The following is a 17,587-nucleotide window of genomic DNA, read 5'->3' as shown; positions in this document are numbered from 1 at the left end:
GGTTATGATGATATTTTTGGTCGATTTGATGGTTGTTACTTGTTAGGTTACTAATATGAAAGTAGATGTTTTTTTTGTACATACCGATCTTGGTTATTCTACTAATACATTATCACAGTCTGATGAAATTTTGCCTATTCTTTCAATGTATGTACACTATTTTAAATAAAATCCTATATAAAACTTTTATTTATCTTTTGAATTATTCCGTATGTCTTTGTTTGATATGAGCCATTAATATAACCCTTCACCCTTCTCGCTATCAACCAAAAGAAAGGGTATCATTCACCACCTTTCCTTTTATCTTGATCAAGATTCTTTCTTGACAACTAGGAAGTGTTATGTAATGTAAAGAACAAGCATTGAGAAACATTAGAATTGACATGAGAAATTGTACTTGCTTTTAGGATTGAATCTATCTAGTTAGTAATTAAACTGAAGTAAATCTTTCCTTTTTTTCCCAAATACATACATACTTCAGTCAAACATAAGAGATGATGGCTTGCTTTTGCACATTGGGCATCTGACAAATATCAAACATAAAACCAAGGAACATGAAGACTAAAACAAAAGAACATAAACTCCGATGAGCATCACATTATCTTAATTATAGCTCTTATGTTCATCGGTGGGTTTAAGAATATTGGAATTAGTTTTCACATTATTTGATTTTAGGCTTAATGTTCAATGAATGCGCGGTGAGCATTGTGCATACATCTCTACCATCATTTATTAAGCTCAATCTTTAATTACAAGAAGTTTGAATTTTCAACTTAAGACCAATTGAATATCATAAGCACGTAAATCTATGAATGTGCATTGAACTATGCCTTGAACCATCTGCGTATTTTTTTGTTTTGAGAGAAACCATCTGCGTATTTCATTGTCTACAAATAGACGCGTACAAAAATACTTTATTTTGCAAGTTCAAATTATTTTGTTGAGGCATTTTTCTCCAACAAATTAATGGTGTTTCATTGAGTTGAAGGAATAGACATGTACCCATTAGGTATGGCATGACTTTTGTATATTGATGTTTGTTGATGTTGGTGATGTTATTGCTTATTGGTAGACTCTGTTGTCATGCTTTGTCATTTTTCTAATTCATGATGCTAATATTGGGGTAACATCATATTATTCTTTCAATTATACCTATAATAAGTTAGTGTACGTACTTGAAACTTTAAAGGTCTTGGAACGACAAGAGAAATGAATGCTGCGGCCTCTTACGGGCCTTTCCTTCGTTCCTTTTATCAAATTCAACATGTGCATACGTACTTGATATGTCTCTTATACTAGTAGTTAGAAACTTAAAACTAATGTTTTGTATATGTTCAATAGTTTAGTTATTTAAAGTTTCGGAGTTAGCAACCTATCAGAGCATGTTCAATGACGTTTTCCAAATAGCTTTCCAAGTACAGGAGGAAAATGAAACTCAAAAAACAACTATGTCCCAACAATAAGACTCTTAAGTAGCTTTTTAAATATGCAGAGCCACTTAAAACTAACTGATTAACTGTACTTTTGGCCAAGAGTAAATTTATCTTTTTACTTTTTATTATTATTTTTGATGTCTAGCTCAATCTCTAATTAACACAGTACATAGTAAGTACTCGTAAAAAAAAAAAAAAAAAAAAAAAAAAAGGAAAATTATAAGAAGTGGTAGTCCAATTAATATGAAAAAGTATGTAGTTCTCCTTAATTCCTTTCAATATTTACTGCGTGAAATCATTTAAAATCTTAGATTACTTTATAGCTGAGGTTCAATCACCTTTGTGTATGATTAAAATGTGAATTAAGATCTTAATTAGTACAAACTATTAATCATTGAACCATTATAATCCTTAACTTCATCCCTCTCTTCATCAAGTAATTAAATGGTGGTAAATATACAAATCATTAAGATAAGCTACCACTAACACCCATCATAGAAGTCAACACTTTAATCACTAATTTTTCCCTAAATAATTTTTTTAAATTGCAAACAATAATGTTTCAAGATACAATATGATATGAATACTCCATATAAAGATGTACATAGCAGAGTTTTGAGAGCGAGTTATTAACCGTTAAAGTTTGAATGAAAATCGTACATAGAGGAAGACTTTAACCCGTAACACCCATCATTGAAGTCAAACTGTAATCATTAATGCCTCTGAAAATAATAATTTATGAAAATTACAAATCAATAATATTACAAAATTACACTTTGATATGAATACTTACTCCGTATAAAGATGAGATGTACAAGTGATTTTTATTGTATAGTTTTAGCGAAATCATCCATATTTAAAGTTGGAATGATATATAATGATGCATAGAGGAAGACTTTACAGGGTATATATGAACTAAATTTCAACGTAAGTAATGATGAGGATTGGTAACGACAAAGATCTTCAGTAACTAGTCAACTTTCATAGATTGTACCATCGGGTTGTTGCTGGTTCCCACAAATGACTTGATGAAAAAGTTGGACGTCGACGAGCACGAATCATGTGCAGAAAGTTAACTAATGTCACCATCCTCATCATCATCAGGAGACAGCAGGCAGAAAGCGCGATTTCATACTAAGTCTTGAGGATGATATGACTTAACGATGATACATGACTGAATTTGAGCATATTAAGTCTTGAGGATGATCTTGGCCGTTGAGCTGAGAAGCAATAAGGCGGTCTAGTGTCATCCAATCACTTAAACTTGCTGTGTTACTGCTGCAGGTAAGCATAAGATCATCGTCGTGATGATAGTCAGCTGGTTGTGGGCTGCTGTTGTTGCTGCAGGTAAGCATAGGAAGATTGTACTGATCATCATCAACTGAGAACTGAGTGTTGAGTAATAGCTGATGATTCGAGGCCTCGATACTGGGGGTGGTTTCAGTACAAAAGCTGTAGGTAGGGATGATATTGTTGTTGGTGGTGGTGCTAGTACAGGTTGTTGGATGATCATGATTGTTGGTAATCTCATCTTCATAGGTCTTCTCCATACAAGAAAAGATGTGATCAAGCACCTTTTTACTGCTGAAATTTAACAATTGGGTTTGTGGATCGGTTGATGTGGGGAAGCATCTTGGACTATCAACTGCCTTTTGGTAGTTTTTCTTCTTGAAAACGCGGCATATCACCCACCCTTCTTCTGTTATGCAATTATCTTGTCTCGGCACCTATAAGAACATCAATTATCGGTTGTTAAATTAATTTGTAAGTCGATTTTCATGATCTATCACAAGTGTCATGTGTCAATATTTATGTTAGAGTACGTTTTGAAGGTCCGATAAGGGTACTTTATATGAAATAAGAAATCTAAGTAATATCATAGATCATTTTTTTTTAAGTGCAACAAATAAACATGAATTACTTAGAAGTATACAATATCTGTAAACCATCCAAAAAAAAATGTAAACGTGTCAAGTTGTCAATACTAATTTTGACATCAAGAATCATCATGCATGGATGTTAAAGGGTAATTTTTATCCCTTGAGTATAAACGTAAATAGAAACACAGGATAATTAGGTAAAACTATCCTAAAGTAGAAGACTATTGATATGTACTGCTTGAAAAGGAGGTCTACATTTGCTGTATTTCATAACAAAATCATAACTCTTTGACTCTATAAATCATTCTTTTTATCTTTTGCATTGATTTCCTAAGCTTTTCATAAATAATGCTTGGAAAAAAAAAAGGTAAAATTTATTTAAAGTTTAAGCTTACAAAGGAGTGATGATCATGCACTGTGTTAGAACCACAGTCTTCAAGCCTGTACTCGTGCATAATCCAATCAGATTTCTCACCATGAGGAGCTCGACCTTTGTAGAAAACAAGCGTCTTTCTCATACCAATGCGTTTGTTGTTGCTATGAATCATCTTGTCGCGGCCTGTGGCCTTCCAAAACCCGGCTGCTGTGGCACGATTTGTTCGAGTTCCAGTAGGGTATTTCTTGTCTTTATGACTAAAGAAATACCAGTCATTTTGAGGCCCTGATCCTATTTTGCACTTCTCTGAAAAATAGTATATATGTTTAAGGAAAATGATCAATTTTCTACACTGCTTTGATTTAATTTTGTACATTAATGATATGAGAAAATATGTTATGAAATGAAATCTAGTCACATAAATTAATTACCTTGGATATCCCATGGTTCAAGCTTGTTAAGATCAATATCTCGAATGACATCAAGGTCTATCTTTTCAAAAGCAACTTTCTTCTTCAAGTAATATTGAAGAAGCTCTTCTTCTGTAGGATGAAATCGAAAACCCGGAGGCACTTTTGAGTGACCATTCACTGAAAGATTCATTTCGATTCAGCTATATATGTATCAACAATATATCAAAAAACGCGGGTTCTTGTAGTGAGTTGTGTTTGAATCAAGAGTTGATAGAAATAATATTGTTAAAGACTTCAAAGAATTTTGAGCATTGTATGTAATTATGGAAAACAAAGTTGCTAAGTAGAACTGTGGGGGACAAATGGATGGTTATTAGGAAGACAATATATATAAAGGCAATGAAGATTAAGGTGAAAAGAGTCCAAAAACTGCATGGAAAGGTTTGGTATCATGGCCATTCTAGTGTACTTTGTGGGTCCTTATTATGGAGGGGCTTCCAGAAGGGGCTAACTACCTAAAATATCAATAAGAATGTACATAAGGTGTAAGTTATAAGTGTGAATCAATTTTAAGTCTTTTAACTAGTTAATAGTTATCTCTCATTAAAAGTTTTCATCTTATTTGGTAATCGGCTTTTATACGTCATGTAATAATTGCGTTGGATTACAGTGTTTTAGCTAAAATAAAAAGGCTAATGGAAGCAAATTTTTCTCAATGACCTATGTTAGTTTTGGCTTATTGTTATTTAATTAGCACATTATAGTAAGCATTTAACAATTGATATTATCAAAAGAAATTTGAAAACGATCAATACAAATAGCTTTGGCCTATTTTAGGGTTTGATGGAGTCTAACTTTCTTTTTTTCTTTTTTTTTTTTTTCCATTCCATTCAAATCAAAAGTTAGACTCCATCAAACCCTAAAAATAACTGCTAATAGCTTGGTTGGCCACACTAGCAAAGTAAAGTAGTTAATAATTATTTGTATAAAACATGTAATTTGTCATTTGAGATCCTAAAAAATAATTGTAAATACATACTCCTCAAGTACTCATTCCAATAAACAACCCTTTATTTTCTATGTCTTAATAGGTTTAAGATGGTTTGCACATCTCCAAATTAATATTTAAATGGAATCTCAATCAATATTGCCTTGTTAGTAGAGCAGATCAGATCATATCAAACCATTTTTTTTTTCAACTTTTTTAACAAGTGATATTAGAAACATTGATGGTTCGATCTAGCATCGATTGCACTACAACATTTCTCTTTATTTTATTTTTTTAGGTCTCATGGGTTGTTCAAATGTTCATCAATTAAGTTGCGCCATTTTTTAACCAAGTAAATTTAGAATAAAAACTTGTTATAAGTTCACTTGGTGGGGCCACTCTCTTCTACTGCAAACACAAAGTAAGCAGAAAAATATAATAGCCAAAGGCAAACATCATGAATTGGTCCTACAAAAGGGGGCTTGTTAGGGTAAGGGGAAGCCCTCCATCTTATGTCATATTATGACCCTTCACCTTATAATCTTCGGTGAAAGCACCATCTCAAGTATAAATAGAAGTACATGTACAAGTTAGATGACCATATCTACAAAAGGAGATACTGAGAAACAATCTTCCTATCCTTTGAGCTTATACTACAAGGAAATTAACCTCTTCCCTTTCTCATGTCCGACCACAATATAAGTTTAAATGACTCGTGCATTTTATTATGTTAATATATCTCCGACTTTTTTTTACCAATATGACATGGCTGGTATCGAACCTTTTTTATATTTTATACGTAGTATATACCAAATTACCAATCTGATTAATTTTAAGCTTTATAACACTTCTACTATGAAGTATTTTCTATATCTATATAGACGACTATGTTGGTTATTCTTAGAATAATGTGTCATGCAATGAGAATATGACTTTATTAAACCATTTAAGGCACCCTATGATGATTATACAAAGAAAATCTTAAATTAAAATTATTAGTTAGAACAAGAGAGGATGTAGAAGTTTTAATAAATGTGGTCCATCAATTTTCAAGTGTTGTTCTTTTTTGAGAGTTGTTCTTTTTACGTTTATATGACTGTGTAATAAGTCGTTCATTTAAAAATAGAATTTATTTTTTGTACTTATATTAGTGGCTTTATTTTTGTTCTTATACAAATGGCTTATTATGTGATTTTAATATTTAATTTTGGAAAATGCTATACATAGCCCTTAGGGCTATATATAAGCATTAAATTTACACTAGAAAATCGTAAAAAGTTAGGAAATCATAAAAATATAAACACTAATTACACTGATTTGAAGTGTGTTTTTGTCATGAATTCCTAATTTTATACAATTTTCAATAGTGTATTTAATGCTTATATATAGCCTTTTAATTGTCCTTTAATTTTATGCATAATTTAGATCAAGTAAACAGTTTCAATCAACATTATAGAGAAGAATTTTAAACATTGGAGCTCAGCTTGAAACAGTTGGAAGAGAGACATAATTAACCTACATTCTCGTCTATCCATTTAGATTTTTATTTTAGGCTAAACTTTGACCATTATTCACCCTTAGCCGTAATGTATACGAAGTATATTGATAATAAAATTTAAAAAGGTGTTGTGATTTGTGAACGTACTATGTTTAAGATAAATCTCCCGATATAGTAGTAGTACTAGTAGTCTAGTACTGTAATAGTGGTTTTAAACTCGAAATTTGTGCATGCTTTGGTTATTATAATTTAATGTTGTACATCTAAATCTCATTAAATCACGTGATTAAGTGATTTTTTCTTAGTTTGTGTATAAGATACATATATATGGAGTACTTTATCCTACATACACGATACACCATTGAACATGTCGACCCATCCAACTTTTGCAAACCAAACCCTTAGAGGAAGAGGATTTCGGGTAAAATCGCCCCTTGGCCAAGTCCCTCCCAATTGATATGGAACAGACTCTAAACATACATATAACCTCAAAGTCAAGAGATGAGAATTGCACTAGGCCACCACCAAGGCGACACCTGTGTCAAGTGTTGGGTTACTTAACAAATTAGCCGTATACACTAACAGGGGTGGTTCTGAGCATGTGCAGGGTGGTCAATTGCACAAAGTTCCCGTAGTGAAACTAGTATAAAAGAGCCGGTTTTTAAATTTAGTAACAAATTTTTCCTCAAAGAAATGATTTTAGGGCCCAATTTAACAAAATTGCACTGGGCCACTTTAGCATTTGTAATCCCGTCTCTGTACACTAATACACATGTGCATTTATGGACCTAACGAGCTATGTACGGAAACTAGAAAAAAGCACAAGAAAATTCAAATAGGCAACCAAGAATAGTGATGGATTCGTTCAAACAAAAAAAAGAAAACAAAAAAAAAATGGTGACGTATAGCTCTTTTCTGAAATAGACGAGTATACAAGTATGTGGAGAAAGGGGCTGAAAGTGCAGGTTAGTAGTGTAGGAAGTAGTTGCTCTGTCAATTGATAGTTTGGCCCAAATCATGATTATGGATAGAATTTTAAGAGCTTAATGGCCATAATTAAGAGCAAGACTATTATGTAAGTAGCAGGAGTAGTAAGTAGTAACTCTCTTAACAGAAATTAATCAGCTTTGGTGCAGTGCGCCACCCATATTATGTTATGCATGTCATAAACCTCATGATTTCTAAAATATTGGTGAGGTGGGATTGAAATATTACATACGTATGTTGTCATATCTAATCACAAATTTGCGAGAGATGTTGTTTAGTTTAATTAGTTAGATAAAAGTTATCTATAAAATTTAATTTTAAGAGTCTTAATATTAATATATGTAAGTATAATTTTAGTATTAAGATCAAACCTCGTCTATACTTACATATATATAGGCAGAACTTAAGAGGGATCGTTGGAAGCCTCAACACCCTCCTTATTTATTAAAAAAAGGCCACATAAACTCACTCATAATATAGGGGTATTATTTAAGCTAAGTAAGAAGTTATAAATATTTTTAAAAATAGGTAAAATGATGTCAAATAGTTTTTAAATTGTGTGTACTTTATGTCTTTATGTGTGCTACTATGGTAGTATGGTTTGCATGTTTGTTATCAACCCTTGTAATTGTTGTTAATCAATACCAATTAACATGCAATCACTTGTTATAAGATTATGGACAACTGGCTCACATACCTTTTAATTCGGACGCTTTAATGTGCTATATTAATCAGCTTTAGTATATTATTTTTTTTTTTTGACGAGAGCTTTAGTATATTATTAGTCTATACTCGTATTATATAAGATAATAAGATGTTAATTAATTGATGACCATCTGGTTATTCAATGTGACACAAATTTGAGTCTCTTTCATTTACTTGTCCCTTTTATAGAATCCAATAATAATATATAAGTCCTCCATTACAGATAGTTAGTACTTTCTCTACTAGTCCCTATCATGTCCCTTTCAAAGCAAAATAATTTACAACATTATTAAAGAAATTCACACGTGTCACGCTATAGGCTATTCAACATGGCTACAATTTGACGACTCCATTGGAAAAAAGTTTTTAAGGATTTTAGATTTATATAATCGGAAATTTAAAGAACGAGTTAATGAGAATTGAAAATATATATTTGACACGTAATTGTAATTTAATAACATTTTTTTGTAAGCATCTTTTTTTTTTTATTGCATTGTTTCGCCTTAAATGGTGATCAAAGCTAAAAATTCATCCTAGTAAATCATGTTTATGCTTGAGGTTATCCTATTACCATTCCCATAATTTATGATCGCTTACTAAATAGGTCATTAGGGGTTTAGGACATTGTTGTTGATTTAATACCAAACCCACCAAACCATGGCAACTGAGTGAACTGACTCGTGCTCGGGACTGGCAAGGAAGAAGATTATATGGTAGCATGGACCTTCTTGACCATCTTAAGCCTATCCATAGTTAAAATCCTAGCCCTAGGTTTGATTTTCATGATAACAATATGATTTATGTCATGTGTTTCCTACCTTAAAATAACTTGGTTGGACTCTAGTTTTTATAAATGTAAACGTTTAAGATTTTTTTTAACTCAAACTTATGTGGTTGTCTTCAAAGAGTCTTAGCTTGTAAGTCATCATTTCATGCATCATCAAGACTAAATTCACGATCATCTATGGAAATTTTTACAAATGAGAAATTTATGCATCTATGGTTTCCTTTATCTTAACATTTCATTTTAGAGTCTCACTTACATTTCATTTTGCAGTAGAAGTCTATCTCCATAAGGAGTCTACAGTCATCAATTTGTCATAGGTGATCATGATAAGGGTTCAATTTGTCATAGTATTCTCTCATAACAAGTGTTCATGCATTATTAGAAGAGTTGTTTACACCTAAAATCTCATACACACAAAGATCCATTTTCATCTTAAGTTAGTTTCCATCTCTTGATCTCTAGATCACTCTATACCAACCCCCAAACCCCCCCCCCCCCCTTCCCCCTCCCTCAAATAATATCCCATAGTCATATAATAAAGCAAGTCTTGGTTAATCACCATGATGAATAAAAACTGCAGATTAAGCAACAATCTTGTAATTTAAGTCACCAAAGATATTCGGTCAACATAACATATTTGCGATGATATCAACAATGTAGACCCAATATTTAATTACGTATAAAAACTTATTGCGAAAATGTACTCATGTCGACTGGATTTGTTTGTTTACTTAGCTACTTAATTATCACTTAATTTGCAATACTAATTATTCAAGGTGAATAAACTTGGAGTTTGCTCCATTTATACCTATTTCTTTTGTGTTTTTTTTTTTTTTTCCACAAGTGGTCAATTCAAAACCCAAAATAATTTTCCTTATTTCACTTTCAAAAGCCAAGGCCCAACAATCTCAGTGATAAGTCAGTATTCATTCATGCAAACTCATGCAATTGTACTTATATTGTATCATGGCCTTACATTCGACCTCATTATCTAAGTTCAATCCCTCTAGTTCACTATCCACATTTCATATAGTTCCAAGCATGTATCATTCATGCATCGACCATATCTAAGTGTACATGGCCTACATGCCCACTATCTCTTCATAGTTCTATTAGCCCAACATTATTTCTTAATTTTCAAGTATTACAAGCACAAATTAAATTTTTCAAGTTGCATTACATTATCAACCTGAAAACTTTGCAATTACTACTTTAGTCGAAAGGACAAATTTTACATGTTGGTAATAAAATGCATCATAGCAACAAATAATACACAGGATTAAGTACAATTATCAAGTTTTAATTCTCCCCAAAAATCTTACACACTCAAAGACATCAGCCTTCTTAACAAGAATGGCACCTTGCTCATCATGATGTCATGATGACATGATCAGAGTCTGAACTACAGTGGAAGTATCTAACAAGCTACAGTGTTACACCAAATACAATATGGGAGGTTAACGACAGTAAATCAGAAATAATTTCTAAGCTAAAGTCTTTGCCTCTAAAAGGCATGGCAGGAAACTGGCATAAGAAAATATTTACAAATTACAGAATACCTAGTCCAGAATGATTAGCAGTCAGTTGAAAGAAGTACAATTATGAACAAGTCCTAAAGCAAGCCAGTTGGAAGAAATACATCAGACCTGCATGTGTTAACAACGTCAGAGCCCCGACATAGTACAGCTTCGTAGCATAACATTATTACATGGGGAGGGGGCCTTAGGCAATAATTGTGTAACTAAAAACTAACAAACTTAATCCCATAATTGTGTAATTAAGCTTCTTAGCTTAATGTAAACAATGTAAGCATCTCTTGGGAGCCTTAGGCAAAATATTCATTCTTCAAACAATGACCATGACAAAGTATAAGAATTTAATGCCCAATTTGTATACAGATATACATATACTTCCTCAAGCATAATAAAGATATTCTTCCATGAACAAAAACTCTGTTCTAATTGTTTCTGCTCAAGAAAATCACCTCAGCCTGAACTCGTGATTGCATAAAAAGTTACTATCTGATCCACTAGTTACTTATGACCTGTAGAAACTCTAATAATCATCGGCAAGGTATCTAGTAGATGTCCCACAGAAGATCAAGACAGGACAAGGACACAAAATGTGTCATATTCACACATCAATTTAGGCAAGGCAAGACAGGGTAAGGACACAAAATGTATCATATTTACACATCAATTAGGGACATTAACTTATTTAACTAGAGAAGCAAAAGATGAGTTTTCTTCAAGTTTATTCTCCATCTTGCCTGTAAAACAATTTGAGAATGGAGTATGGAGCCCAATTTCTCATAACACTATTAAAAATTCTGAGCTTCTTATCAGCTTACTGGTGCAAGGCTTTGAAAAGGCTCTAAGACATTTAGCTTTTAGACACCAGTATGGTCAATACAATCTTATTATAGCTATTTATAAGAGAAAATTCATCATTCATCTATCCTCAAAAGATTTTCTCAAGTAAAACATTGCCCCAATATCAAGTACTTTGACATTCACCTTTACAAGCCCCAGAAAAAGTACAGGCTTATGTAAGTACTTAGATATATTTCACCCTTGTTCCTATTTAACACCCTACAATTGAACTACTCATCTTAAGGGTATGACAAGAACAAACTTCTCAAGTTTCTCTTCCCATGTTTTTTACCTGAAAAGGTTGCAATCACTACTTTTCATGAAGTGCTATTGATGTTAAAATTATGACAAGAAATGGACAGAATTTACATATTGGTTATAACATGCATCACAGCAACAAATTATATACAGGATTCAGCACACATATCAAACTTTTAATTTCCCCAAAAAACACTCAAAAGACATTCAGCATTGTTAACAAGAAAGTCTTGCTCATCATGATTAGAGTCTGAACTACTGCGAGCGTATCTAGTAAGGCTACAGTGTTAAACCATATAAGATATGGGTGACAGGCTTAAGGAAATCTCTACAAAATACCTTGTCCAGAATGAGTAGTCTTAAAACTTTCGAGGGCAGGGCATCTAAAATCATGAGCAAGTCCTAGAGCAGAGCCAGTTAGAAGAATTACATCACCCCAGCATGTTTGGGGCAAAAAATTCATTTTCAAACAATGACTGTGACAAAGTATAAGAACTGTAACACCTAACTCATTACTTCCTCAAGCATGATGAATATGTTCTTCTTCTTCTTCCGTACTTGTTTCTTTTTCAGGGAAATCATGTCAGCCTAAACTCGTAATTGCATAAAAGTTAGTAACTAATCCATAGCACAAAAGTATGGCACCAGCTACATATGACATATAGAAACTCTAATAATCATCGGCAAAGGTAGCTAGTAGTGTCCCACAGAAGGGCAAGACAGAAAAGAGCATAAAATGTGCCATATTCACACATCAATTTAGGAAGGGTGAGACAGGACAAAGACACAAAATGTGTCCTATACACACATGGCACATCAATCAAGAACATTAACTAGAGAAGAGAAAGAGAGTTTCTTCAATATTCATCCACCTCTTATCTGTCACATTATTTGAGAATGGAATAGGGAGGCCAATCTCTCAAACTACTGTGAGCAATTATGAGGCTCTTAGCACTTTCAAGGATTCTTATCTGCTTATGGGTGCAAGGCTTTGAAAAGGACCAAAGATTTACCAATTCTTTTAGACACCAAAAGTGAATAAAATATTAGTATTCATCTTCTGGTAAGCATCTGTTATAGAAATTGTGAAGTCCACTTTCTGATTTCTATATCTAATGTTAAAATCCATTCATAATATTAGATAGATAAAAAAAAAAAGACAAAGTTTGATGAGCTAGTACAAAAGGGAAAGAAAAAAAAAAGACATGATTTAACCTTCGATGATCTATACTACTCAGATTCTTCATTTTACCTCAAGTACCTGTGTGGCCATGTCTGACCCTTGACACTCGGGCATGGGTAGGACACTTAGAGTCTAAGACACTTCATTTTAGTTCAAAATTATGTACAATTTTCACAAAATAGCCGGGTTGGACACTTGGATAGGTGATTGAGTCCGAGTAACATAGTCAATGATATGAAGTCTTACCACACTGACATACTCCATTACTCCTTCCCCAAAAGAGTCAAATAAATCCACTAGTAGGCAATAGCACATCAAGCAGTCAAGATGGTCAACCTTCTTTCCTGTTAAAAAATTCTGGCATTAGCATCTGTGCACCTTTTGATTCTTTTGGATAATGCATAATTTAAATATGCTACAGGCACAATGCCGGCTCTCCTGATCAAACAAGTAAAAAGCAAACTTACTTTCACTTTTTACGATCAATGCCACTATACATCATGTCATTCTTGCAACACCAAATGCAGGTTGGAATGCATATTGCATAGGAGAAGGAGCCGGAATTGGAAGAATAGCAGGCAGTAGGGGTGGTGGGACAGTGGTTGAACCTGAAGAAGGTGCACGAATAGGTTCACAAAGAAATCTGGGGAAATTGTATTTTAGCCTATTGCTTCTGTAGTTCTTCCAAAAATAGAACTGTTGTCTGTGTCCCAATTCCTGAAAATTTTGAAGTGATAGATTATCATATAAGAGCATCCTAAATTTCTGATACAAAATTATTTCTTCTCTAGATTTAGGGAAACGGGGAAAAGGGCAATCCAGCATATCATTTGCAGCAGCAGGCAACACTACAATAATTAATTCCTTGGATATCATGCCAAAAAAAAAAAATGTGAAGTGTAAACGAAGTAGAGCTGTCAAAAGTTGACCCGACACGAGATAAGAGAGTTAGGGTCAAAAATTTTCGACCCGTTTAAGCAACTAGGTCGACATGAACCCGACACGAAATTAAACGGGTTAGGTTTGGGTTGAAATTTTCAACCCAAAACCGACACGCATAACCCGATTATGTTAATGGGTTGAACGTCAACCCGTTAAACTGAATTTGACATGCTTAACTTGTCTATTGAAATAGTCAAAATAATTGAATTTTTATTTATGTCAATCTTACTAACCCTCCAAACTACATAACTTAGATACTTGATAGTATTAATATTTTAGTAAAAAACTTTTAGCGGACAAAATTTTTGGTTTGGGCAGCCAAAATTTACTAATAATTCACTTTAAAATCTTCTATAGTCTTGAAGTAAGTGGGTAAAAGGTTACCAGGGCAACCCGTTTAATAAGCGGGTTAGGATTGGGTCAAGGGTTTACAACCCGTTTAATAATTGGGTTAGGTTTCGGTCAAGGGTTTATCAACCCGTTTTAATATTGACACGAACACGAACCCGACACGAACACAACCCGTTTGACATCCCTAAAACGAAGCTTAACTTCTGATATATGATTTCTGTACAGCTTCAGTACACAACAAACACAATTGCATTTAGTATCATATGCTATACAGCTTTGAATCTTACTTTTATGATTTTATCACATAGTTTACGGCTTCATTTTTTTCAATTCGCCTGAATTCCCCTAAGCTCACCACTCTTATTTGTTCAAATCAGAGTTTGTCTGGACTTAACTTTAATCATGAAGATAAACTAGGTAGACCTTATTTGAGATTACCTAAGTTTTTGACAGTCATCTTACATTTCCTCTAACTCATAATTAATGGTGAAAAAAAAGCCTGGATGACTGTTAGAAGGACTGTGATAAGCTAGGTAGCCCATGAATTAATGTATTATTATTGCTAGCTGCCTAGATCATGATTCATGAGGACACAAAAGCAAACCGACACGAATCATGCTGTATCCAAAATCAAAGTGTAAAATATAAAACAGGTTACATGGGGTAGTACAAATGCCCTTGCTCTGAAATATAGAGATACACTAACCAATGACGAGTCACAAACAATTCTTTTCATCCTCATCATTGGATACCTTGCTCCCAGGATGAGCTATTGCATTACGGAAGTTTGCATTTTGAAACAGCTCAAGGAAGAACAAGCAGTGAGGATACCTAATTGTGACAGTGTCATGTTAACAGGCAAAAGAATAGGCTAGACAAAATAAATTTTCATAAATATCATCCATTTGGCAAATTGCATGTTTCAAGTAATCAGCTAATTAAGTGGACATAATAAATATGCTTACATTATATATTTTAAAAACTCTGGCCGCTGCCAATACTGAAGATATTTCAAATAACCAATGAAATTGTCGTCTTCAAAATAGCGAGTCTGTGCCAAATCTGCACATAGGTAAAACTTTTCCATTTATTTTGAAGATCACATTGTACAACTCTAGGTCTCACATCATTAGTTATATACAATGGATGTAAGTTGGATTGGCGAGACACTGAACAAATTCCAATTCAAGTAAAAAGCGTTGGTGTCAATCATCTAGATCCTTGAAGACATTTTATTGTTCTAAGAATCAGCAGCCATAAAGCAAAAAAACTATACTTATTAAGAAGCGAAAGTCAACAGAGATGAGCTAATAGGAGTGATAGGGCTTAGTTAATTTGTACGTACGACTGTATGAATGCAAATGTGCAATATGAGATGTCTGAAGAGTAGGAAAAAAAAGACAAGGAACCTTACGAGGGTATGGTGTCAACCATGTCATGAGCATCATTTGAAGAACCCATACCTTCACAAAATGTACTCACACGAATAGTCTACTTTTGGTTGCCTACAAATCACAATCAATTCAAAAAAAAAAAGTTTAAGTCAGCAAAAATGGCAAACTTTACAAATGAAGTTCTTGAGACATTGGTTTTGTATGCAAAGATTGATTGGATTCGACCACCTTCCTCTCATTGAATTTAAATAAGAGAGCAATACAAGCAACAAGCTATAACCAACATTTACAATAACAACCATACCTATGTAATTTAATTGAAAGTCTCACGCATATTCATCAGCAAAATACAATGTAGATATTACAACTTTCATGACAAACCAACAATAAATCTAAACATATATCAGGGAAAACTATAAATGAAGTGGAAAATGTAAAAACCTCGGGTTCTAGGCCCTCAACCAATCGGTCAAGAGGCATATAGGAGCACATATAGATAGACTAGGTATTACAGCAGCCATACTACTGTTCAAACCGAGGTTCAAACTTTTTCTCAGGAAGAACAAACAACCAGTAATTGAGTTTTTATCTTTTTTTTTTCCAAGTTCAAGAACTTTATATATAAGTAGTAAACTTTGCATTGATTTTTCTAGGAAAATTTGACAATTACCACCTTCTGTTATGTTCATTTTAGCAATTACCACCTTGTATTTTTTTTTTGAAAATTACCACCTTCTATTTTCAAAAACATCAAAAGTTACCACCTTCTTGCCCCCCAACTACCACGTGATGTCATTTTGGGCTCATTCTTTCCCTTTCCTCCCTATTTCCCTCACATTTCTCATTCCTAACTCAATTTTCATCCCCCCTTTCACTTCTTTTCCCCCAAACAATCAAAAACATTTCAATTCACTCCTCCAAATCAAAATTGACGAACAATTATTGGTGGTTTGGAGGAAAAAAAGTGAAAGGGGAGATGAGAATCCAATTTGGAATGAGAAATGTGAGGGAAATAGGGAGGGAAGGGAAAGAATAAGCCCAAAATGACGTCACGTGGTAGTTAGGGGGCAAGAAGGTGGTAACTTTTGATGTTTTTTAAAATAGAAGGTGGTAATTTTCAAAAAAAAAAATACAAGGTGGTAATTGCTAAAATGGACATAACAGAAGGTGGTAATTGTCAAAATTTCCATTTTTCTACAAATTTTGCCTGAAATAATTAAGAATAACTTCAAAAAAAATCAATAAATAACATATTGCATGAACAATTCAACCACAATATTACAATCATCATAACAAGTTCAATCGAAATTCCTAAACTTCTCAAATTGTCAAATTCCTCAACAATTACAAAAACTGTATAATTAAATTCCAGACATTCATGAACAACATCCGGCAAATTCAACCAATGTACCTCATAATCCTAGCACAAAAGAAGTTGATTAATATTCGACAGATTCAACTTCACAAAGACGAAACTAACAACGAATTAAAGGAGAATAAAATCTAACAGAGAGAAAATAAAAGCACAAAATTCAAGGTTTATGTTTTAAATAAAATTTGGAGTGAAACCATAAGAATACCTTATGCATACATCGATCGAGCGACTGTGAATGACTCGGTGGGTTAACCTGGGAGAGGCCGGAGCCGGGCAGCCGGCTACTCCCGTTGGAGAGTGAAAATTGGAGTAAATTTGAGAATAACTACTCATAACAAAGTTACTAATATACCCTTATTAGCTTGTTAGTGTAAATTTTGGTTTAATTTGAGATTAATTAATGAAAACCAACTTAGGGCCTGTTCACATTTACTGAACTGAACTGATTGGAGCTGAACTGAACTAAACTGAACTGAATTGACCTGAAATGAATATTTTATGAGAGAGGGAAATTAAGAGCTAAACTGAACTGATTAGAGCTGAACTGAACTGAACTGAACTGAACTGAACTGAAATTAAGTAAATGTGAACAGGCCCTTAGCCAACACAAGTTTATTGTATTTAGTGCAACAATATAGTATTTAT

At 33.3% G+C, this 17,587-nt stretch overlaps 1 protein-coding gene and 1 long non-coding RNA gene across 3 annotated transcripts; both read right to left on the bottom strand.

Moving 5' to 3' along the window:
* Nucleotides 1–2,348: 2,348 nt before the first annotated feature.
* On the bottom strand, nt 2,349–4,402 carry LOC145599315 (NAC domain-containing protein 43-like). The gene is made up of 3 exons (XM_081655713.1): nt 4,121–4,402; nt 3,709–3,995; nt 2,349–3,160 (listed from the first exon to the last, which is right to left on the bottom strand). The coding sequence occupies exons 1-3, from the start codon at nt 4,290–4,292 to the stop codon at nt 2,591–2,593; spliced, it is 1,029 nt and encodes a 342-aa protein (XP_081511839.1). The 5' UTR covers nt 4,293–4,402; the 3' UTR covers nt 2,349–2,590.
* Nucleotides 4,403–10,347: 5,945 nt separating this feature from the next.
* On the bottom strand, nt 10,348–17,236 carry LOC145599025 (uncharacterized). Of its 2 annotated transcripts, XR_014103682.1 has the most exons (7): nt 17,148–17,236; nt 15,588–15,678; nt 15,139–15,235; nt 14,880–15,004; nt 13,348–13,597; nt 13,127–13,224; nt 10,348–10,713 (listed from the first exon to the last, which is right to left on the bottom strand). It is a non-coding gene; the product is annotated as an uncharacterized LOC145599025 (long non-coding RNA). The 2 variants fall into 2 exon arrangements; XR_014103683.1 differs by lacking the exon at nt 14,880–15,004.
* Between the last annotated feature and the right edge of the window lie 351 nt (nt 17,237–17,587).

This window comes from Chenopodium album, chromosome 20 (assembly GCF_948465745.1).
Source record: "Chenopodium album chromosome 20, dcCheAlbu1.1, whole genome shotgun sequence".
Taxonomy (NCBI): Eukaryota; Viridiplantae; Streptophyta; class Magnoliopsida; order Caryophyllales; family Amaranthaceae; genus Chenopodium; species Chenopodium album.
This window is presented reverse-complemented; position numbering and strand designations above follow the sequence as displayed.

Excerpts from the sequence above, each read along its gene's own strand:
- LOC145599315 (XM_081655713.1), bottom strand. The coding sequence starts at position 4,292 with ATGAATCTTTCAGTGAATGGTCACTCAAAAGTGCCTCCGGGTTTTCGA. Across the intron at positions 3,996-4,120 it reads TGAACCATGGGATATCCAAG|AGAAGTGCAAAATAGGATCA; the intron begins GTAATTAATTTA and ends ACTATTTTTCAG. Across the intron at positions 3,161-3,708 it reads TGCATGATCATCACTCCTTT|GTGCCGAGACAAGATAATTG; the intron begins GTAAGCTTAAAC and ends ATGTTCTTATAG.